The 9,187-nt window shown below is 33.7% G+C and overlaps 1 protein-coding gene across 1 annotated transcript; it reads left to right on the forward strand.

Moving 5' to 3' along the window:
• On the forward strand, window positions 1,591–4,168 carry LOC109242070 (transcription factor bHLH13-like). The gene has a single exon (XM_019409194.1). The coding sequence runs from the start codon at window positions 2,129–2,131 to the stop codon at window positions 3,947–3,949; it is 1,821 nt and encodes a 606-aa protein (XP_019264739.1). The 5' UTR covers window positions 1,591–2,128; the 3' UTR covers window positions 3,950–4,168.

Here is a 9,187-nt window from a genome sequence, read left to right on the forward strand (position 1 = left end):
TATGGTATTGTACTGTATCGTTTGATGAATACAATGTTTGGATAGGTTGTGCTGTTTGCCGTTGTTTTATGATATCATGCACAACAGTGTGAAGAATATACTTGCACTATTATAAAGAAAAAATTATGATACGGGGTAAAATTATTATATAAAAAGATAGGATAAATAATGAAATAAAATTATTTAATTATAATGAAGGATGAGATGAGAAAAAGAGACAAGATAATGACGCGACCACACCAAATCGGTCGTTACATAAAGTGGCACATTTCATCGTTACGTAACGACGGATTTAACGATAATATACAATAAAATTTAAGTAACAATCAAAACAAACATCGTATTTAAAGTAACAATACGATACAATTCATAGTAACAACTATCCAAACCAGAAGTTAATACCCATATACTCCAAATCTAGACTAATCTCATCTTTCTGTTTCCTAGGATTTTCTTTCTATTTTATCCTTTTTTGCAACTAATTACAAAACTGAAACCAATTATTCTAAAAAACAAACTTAAAACAATTCTTTTTAAAATCAAGTGATTATAAAATAAACAAAATCGAAACGAAAATGAAAGTAACCCAAATTAGAAAGCAATAAAGCGGCTCGGATTTAAATTCAAGAATTTATCAAAAGAACAAAAAAATGCACACGCCATAAATGTGGTTGCACATGTTTTTGTCATCTCCCCATCTCACAAACGTGTCAAAGTGAAACTTTGCTTTTTCCTCATTGTTTTAAAATACTCAATCAAAAGCCATGCCGACTGTTTCTCAAACAAAAATCAAGAAATATTACTATAATAAATTCCGCTTTAATATTTAAGAGTTGTGGTCAAATGAATAAAAAAAATTATTATTAACCAAAGATCTTGAGTTCTATATTTTTCTTTCGAAAAGTTTCTAGGTAAACACACAACCACTATCCTTCAGGTGCGCACTGGGTAGCCTGCTTACTGTGCAATAACTCACAAATTATACAGGTAAACCACACTAGGCAAACCCGATACGACGAGCTCTTACTGAAGAGGCTGCTGATGAGGGGAATCGATCCTCGATATTCTTTTTTGGTAGCAAGCATTTTTTCTTTTTTACGGATCTTACACAATACGAATATGAATTAGCTGAACTTCAACAGGAGTAATGAACACATGCATGAAACAAAAATAAAAATAAAAAAGAGGGAAGGGGGGGAGGGGGTAGGGGGGGGGGGGGGAAAGCTCATTTTTAGCTTGCGGCCGAAACTGTTTACATCTGAAAGATATTAATATGTATAAATTTGTATATTTTTTGTATATAATATTCATTTCTGTGCTATATACAAAAAAAAAATTATTATTGTCATTTTCTCAAAGCTCATTTTTAGCCTAAGGTCGAAACTATTTACATTTGGAAGACATTAACGTGTATAAATTTGTATATTTTTTTTTATGTAATATTCATTTCTGTATGCTATATAGAAATTAAAATTATTATTGTCATTTTCTCAACAAAAAAAAAAAAAGAAGAAAAAGCCCCTCAAACCAACTATGGTTAACTTCCTTAACCCTTAAAACCTATAACCATAGTTTACACAAACACATGCAGTTTGGATTTAGAGGAAACATACCCCCAATGCCCCTTCTTGTCTCCCCTATTTTCCCCTCTCTGCTCTGCAATTTTTTATTTGGAGTATTTCTCAAAAAGGGGGCAACATAAATATTTATTTCGATTGAATTTTGGCTAAAGTTGCAAACTTTGGTCTGTTTCTTGACTGCAGATACTGGTTTGTATCTCTCTTTTTTACCAATCTTTTTTGTTATATCCATATGTTCATTGTTATATCCAAGTTGCATATTCTTTCTGAGTGTTTTCTTCTTGTTAATGGTAACTTTGGGTTCCAAGATTTTGAGATCTGAATGTGGAGCTATTGAATTTTAGGAATTCAAGAAAAAGATCAAATTTTTATAAGGATAAGATAGTATTTTGGATTGGTTTATTTGTATTTTAAGTGTACTAAGTTCAACTCGTGGAGAAAAAGAGAGTCTTTTTTCAATCAAGATTCAATCTTTTTGAGTTTTAACTCATATTGGAAGATAAAATTGCAATCTTTAGCATCCGGGTATTTGTTATTATTTGGTAGAAATGAAAATAGAGATGGGTTTAGGGAATATGTTATGGAGTGATGAGGATAAAGCTATGGTTGCAGCTGTATTAGGAACAAAAGCTTTTGATTACTTAATGTCAAGTTCAGTTTCTGCTGAATGTTCTTTAATGGCAATGGGAAATGATGAGAATTTGCAAAATAAGCTATCAGATCTTGTCGAACGCCCGAATGGGGCTAATTTTAGTTGGAATTACACGATTTTTTGGCAGATTTCGCGGTCTAAGTCGGGGGAATTGGTGTTAGGATGGGGAGATGGGTGCTGTAGGGAACCTAGGGAAGGAGAAGGATCTGAAATTACTAGGATTCTTAATTTACGACTCGAGAACGAGGCTCAACAAAGGATGAGGAAAAGGGTACTTGAGAAGTTGCATATGTTGTTTGGTGGAACAGATGAAGATAACTATGCTTTTGGATTGGATAAGGTTACTGATACTGAAATGTTCTTTCTTGCTTCTATGTATTTTTCGTTCCCTCGGGGGGAAGGTGGTCCGGGGAAGTGTTTTGGTTCGGGTAAGCATGTTTGGTTATCGGATGTTATGAAGTCTTCGGTAGATTATTGTTCTAGGTCTTTTCTAATGAAATCTGCCGGTATGCAAACAATTGTTTTGATCCCAACTGATGTAGGGGTTGTGGAATTGGGATCGGTTAGAGCCATATCAGAAAGTTTAGAACTTGTTCAGTCGATTAAATCTTGCTTCTCGTCGTTTCTATCTCTTGTTAGGGCTAAGCAAGGGGGTTCTGTAACAGTTGTAGCGGAGAAAAAGGATGGAAATGGTTCTCCGTATTCCAGCTCTTTCGTAAGTGAGCAGCCAAATGGAATTCCTAAGATTTTTGGGCAGAATTTGAATTCTGGTTGTACCCCGTTTAGAGAAAAACTTGCGGTTAGGAAAGCGGAGGACAGGCCGTTGGAAATGTACCAAAATGGAAACAGGGGTCAATTCATAAATGCACGAAACGGCCTACGTGCTGCATCTTGGGCTTCATTTAGTAATGTGAAGCCAGTGAACTCGGTGGATCCCTATAGGCCTCAAGTCCCAGCAAACAACGTACGAGATTTTGTCAATGGCACAAGGGAAGAGTTCCATATAAACAACTTCCAACATCAAAAGAATGCTAGTATGCAAATAGATTTTACTAACTCAAGACCCGTTATTTCTCCAGCGCACACTGTTGAATCCGAGCATTCAGATGTTGAAGCTTCATGTAAGGAAGATCATGCCGGGCCAGCTGACGACAAGAGGCCTCGAAAGCGTGGACGAAAACCAGCCAATGGAAGGGAAGAACCACTCAATCATGTTGAGGCGGAGAGACAGCGGAGGGAAAAGCTGAACCAGCGGTTCTATGCATTGCGAGCTGTCGTTCCAAATATTTCCAAAATGGACAAAGCTTCCCTCTTAGGAGATGCCATTGCTCACATCACAGAGCTGCAGAAGAAGCTTAGGGACATGGAATCCGAGAGGGAAAGACTAGGAAGCACGTCTAGGGATGCAAATGCATCGGCTTCAGAAAGCACCAATTCAGAGACTCAAAACCGACCTGATATCAACATTGAAGCTGCCAATGATGAAGTCGTTGTAAGAGTTAGATGCGCGCTGGACACTCATCCTGTATCAAGAGTCATCGAAGCGTTCAAAGAGGCACGGGTCAATGTTGTCGAGTCAAAACTTGCTGCCGGGAATGATACTGTATATCATACATTTGTGGTGGAGTCTAGTGGATCCGAACAACTGACGAAGGAAAAGTTAATGGCTGCATTTTCTGGCGAATCAAACGCGCTACGGCCATCACCAGTAAGATAATAAAAGCATTATGTTTGACATAGTCTCTAGGCATAAAATGTAGTGGAGAATCCATTTCTTTATTTCTGCAAAGGTTTTAGTATACAACAATTCAGTTCAGGAATAGAGAATAACTAGCTATTGACAAAGTATCAGCAATTTTTTCTTCTGTATTTGTTTATAGTATATTACATGTTATTCATAAGAAAGCAAGATGAATCAATTTTGCAAGTTTAACTACCTGTTGCATTTAGGCTAGAATTTTAGTATTGTTATACCCCTCTACTATATGAAATATTTTAATTTTATCCTCTGATATACTTTTGGGTCAGTCATTCCTTTCTCATTAACAAAGTGTCTGGTATTTTCTTGGGGCAAGTGCACAGATAGTCTTTCTCAGGGATACTGTTTAGAGATTAGCCGGTACTTATTTTGTTCTGAAATTTTAAGCTAAAAATCCTAACTTCAGGATAATTCAGGACATTTTTGTCCCGAAAATTTGAACTGAAAAGTTGAAACTCATAACGTACTGGCTAATTCCTAAATAACAGTCCTTTAGAGTGACTACTTGGTTCATTTCTACTATTTTTTGTTGTCCTTAATGGAATTCCAACCGAAAGTATCACGAAGGATAATTTTAAACTACAGTCAAACTTCTCTATAATAGCCATTCACTAAAAAAGCCGAGTTTTTCTCGGAACTGAATATTATATTATGTTATAATATATGTTCTCTATAATAACACTTCACTATAACAGCCAAAAAATTTCGGAACGAACAAGGCTGTTATAGAGATGTTTGACTGTATAATCAAAAGTAGATGGGTAAATTTGACTTCTTTTTTTTGTAATAGTATTTTGAGACGTGAAATCCGTTCAATTCATGTTTGCCTCTGCTAAAAGCAGTACATATACGTGTGACAGTTGACTCCAAAGTATAACGTGATAAAAACATTTGAATGAAAGTGGAATGGTAGTAGTGGGTTGGGAAAATAGAGTTTTCAACGAGGAGAAAGTGACTAAAGTAATTTTATAAAAACGTTTTTAATATGGTAGAAATGTGTTGAGGGGTTTGTATTTGTCTTTAATTATGTACTTGACTTTTAAGATATGACCACAATTAGTACAAGTTTGGCTATAAGCATGAATGCATTCATAGCTAGTTAGCCACCTTTCATTAATATATCTCATGTTTCTATTTACGTGCCTTTTTCAAACTTTTCTTGTGATCCTATTTAATGCATTTAAGAGCACAAAATTTGTTGGCATTAGCCTGTTTTTTAAGGGATATTATTATTTTTAGCCCGCGTTAGAAATTATTTATATCTGATAGTCGAAAAAATTTATAAAATTTGTAAAATTTTTGTATATAACATACGGAATGTATATATATACAAAAAAAATATACAAATTTTATATATTATTCGGCTATTATCTTTACAGCGGCACAATATTATTTTTCCTTTTTTTAATGGCATTTAAAAGCAATGAGCACCACTTAATTTGATTTAGTGGTAAACGTGTGATGTGTAGGTTAGGCGCATAATACAAATTTGAATATTGTAGCTAGGAGTGGCAAACCGTCGGGTCGGGTCGGATATGGTTCGGGTCGAAACGGGTAATGAAAAAACGGATCAATTACCCGACCCGACCCATATTTAATACGGTTAAAAAACGGGTTAACCGGCGGATAATATGGGTAACCCATATTATCCATGACTTCTTGTATATGCTCACTTTTGGGAGAATTCTTAGTCTCCCTAACTTGAGGAACCCCAATTTGAGGCTTTACAAATGTAAAAGTTAGGCTCATTGGTTATCCATTGGTTACTCATTGATTATCCATTTTCTAAATGGATAATATGGTTCTTATCCATATTTGACCAGTTTTTAAAAAGTTTATTATCCAATCCATTTTTTAGCGGATAATATGAGTGGTTAACTGTTTTTCTTTAACCATTTTACCATTCCTAATTGTAGCAAATAAAAAGCTTGATATTTAAGCAAAGAAGGATAGACGGCACCTAAAGAAGAGCACCACGTGCATGCATTCGTTATGAAAGATAAGGTTAGGTAAATCCAATTTTTATTGAGAGATGATATAAACACTTCCTGCAATTTATTACTTCTCATGTTGTTTGTCTTTTGCACATTCCTTAAGAATCATTAATTAAATTAATAATTTGGCTAAATTATCGTAATTTATTGTTTATCCGAATTTAATACTACTCTTCCGCCCATATTATATTAATTTCTCGCCGCATTTATTAGAGTAAGGGTAAAGGTGAAAAGAATAATTAGTGTTAACTTGATTTTGTAAATGACTACTATTTAGACCAATTATTTTAGTAATCACGACAATTAAAATAGACTGGAGAGAGTAATATTTAGTACCAGACCAAATGGTAGATGCAGTTTAGGGTAGATTCAAGGTCAGAAGAGTTCTATATATCTTTTGAACTTTTGCCCATACAGATTGTTGAGATACTTCTAAACATTTTGGAAAGAAAAAGCTGATAATGTTCCAAAGATAAGCATGTGGCAGTGATAAAAGGTCTTTTAAAAGGATAAGGTACAAGCCATTGCGATATGTTTTTTTAACACAATTTATTTTCGAAAGAATTCTTTTTTAATATTTTATTGTAACAATAATTTTTATTTTTTCTTGTAAATATAACAATTTCTTAATAACTCATTCAAACACTCACAAAAAAAACAAAAATACAAAAACCTAAACAAAAAAACATAGTTATCCTGTGACTATAGATTATATACGATTATACACATAATTATATATATATATATATATATATATATATATATATTTGCGGACTATTTCTAATTTAAGCTACCGAAAATAGACTATTTGGATTAGTTCTTTATCAAAAAATGTAAAAGTGTGGACCAAACTCACCATGCAGGGACAGAAAGTTGACTATTCAATTCTGACATACATAATTGATTGTTCATGACCTAGCTAATTGAGAAGTTTTATTGTGTGTCTTATACAATTTACATCAGTTGTAAATTGTACGAGGCTTCTTTTTGTCTCATAAATTTGTGGACCTAAATCATACATTTCTGGGTCCACAAAAATTTCGGGTGCACAAAACTGTGAGACAAAAAAGATACCTCATACAACTAGTGAAAGTTGTATGAGACACAAAATAAAAAAATTCTAGCTAATTGTATACCATATGATTTTTATTTGTTTTATTTCTTGAATCAACATCAATATCATTTATCATCCAATTATATAGCTTAATCCGAATTATAAAGCTACGATACTTCTTCTTCGTAGCCTGAAATAACCACCGTTGAATAGATGAGTTTGCCTTTCAGGACCCTGCGTGAATGCAAGATATTTTGTGCATCGACCGACCTTTTACGTAGTTGATAAGTGGCAGTTTTAATTAAGATAACTCTATATTTTAAGTAAAAAGTATTAATGTATGATTTGACTGTTAGATCATGCGCAGCGGAAGCAAGCATACAACCAGGCATCAATTACATGTAAACTAGACAACGCAATAATAATGAGATCAGGAACACTAACCTCTTGAAATAGTTGCACAAATTCTCCAAGCAGCAAGAATCCAGGGTTGTAGTCTTCTACTATATGCCTAGTAAAACCTTGAACACTTTTGCTTTTGGGTGGGCAAGAACAATACAATTCTAGGGTTAGTTAATAGGAGAAACCTGTCTTCCTCTTTTTGTACACGAAATTAAGCCCTAAAAATAGGCTTAAAATCGTATGGATCAGGATTCTATAATTAGAATCCTACTCCAACTCAAAAAGGTAACTTTTCTCCCAAGCTACTTTTTTACCCAAGTTTGTCCAGGTTATTACTAGGTATAGCAGGGACCACAGAAATAATAAGAGGCTACTAATTATAGTATTAATTCTAAATTGGCATGAATTAATTCTTACTATAATTAATTGCAATTTATTCCACTAAAAAAATTGTAATTGAACTCCTCAATATGAATTTCGAAAATTCATTAACACTTATTTTAACCCCCCATGTTAAGATTTCAAATACCAGTTAATTAAATTAAATCACTGAAAATTTAATTCAATCAACTAATTAAATCCTTTATAATTCCGCTTAAACTATCTCATGTGACGGATACAAAATCCACCGGCCGGGTTTTCACATGAAAACTTATAAGCTTATATAAAGGGGTATTATCAAACCCAAAAACCAAGTCATGGATTCTATCAACTAATTATTATTCACAAATGTTATTTGTTATTGTCCAATTTATTAGGCATATACTAACTCTAAATAGAGTCGTACCTTTTGATAAATCAAAACAATAAACAAATTACATTGATCATAATAATTATATCAAGATTAGGAGTATAAGATCATTTAATGAATTAGAGAAAGTGTTTTATATGTATGCAGTACAAAAATACCTTTTCTCTACTTGGTCCGTTCAATATACACTGAGTATACTAGCACAAGAAGTTGGAATAGACTTACTCCCATAATCAAGACAAATTATACAATAATCTTGTGCTACAATCATCAAGATATTTTGTCCGATAATATCTTCGATTGTGAACATAGTTCATTAATTATGAGAACCAACAATTTAATCTTCTATGTATGAGCTAAGACTCCATACACTAAATTGTCTACTACATAATCAAAAGGACACACATGTTACAAATGATCTATTTAAAATAGTGCTTTATTGAATTGAATAAATTAAATAAACAATTGTTTCATAAAGAACAAAATATAATACTATGTCTAAACCGCATGGTTAATAGTATATCCCAATAATCTCCCACTTAGACTCATAACCATGCGTCTAATATTTTAACACCCATTCCTTCTACATGCTTGTCAAAAATCTTCTTTGTCAAGCTCTTTGTAAACGGGTCTGCCAAATTATCCTCCGACGCAATCTTCAACACTCTTGCATCACCTCTTTGTGTTATGTCCCGAATTAAGTGATATTTACGCTCAATATTTTTACTTCTTTTATGGCTTCTTGGTTCCTTCGAGTTTGCAACTGAACCACTATTGTCACAATAAAGTACAATTGGTGCTTGAACCGAAGGAACCACATTAAGCTCTTTCAGAAAGTTCCTGAGCCAAACAACCTCTTTGGCTGCTTCAGATGCAGCCACATATTCGGCTTCCATGGTGGAATCAGCAACACACGATTGCTTGATGCTCCTCAAACTTATGGCTCCACTCCCAAAGTAAAAACCATACTCATGAGGTAGATTTTCTAGAGTCTC

Source organism: Nicotiana attenuata, chromosome 1 (genome assembly GCF_001879085.1).
Source record: "Nicotiana attenuata strain UT chromosome 1, NIATTr2, whole genome shotgun sequence".
Classification (NCBI taxonomy): Eukaryota; Viridiplantae; Streptophyta; class Magnoliopsida; order Solanales; family Solanaceae; genus Nicotiana; species Nicotiana attenuata.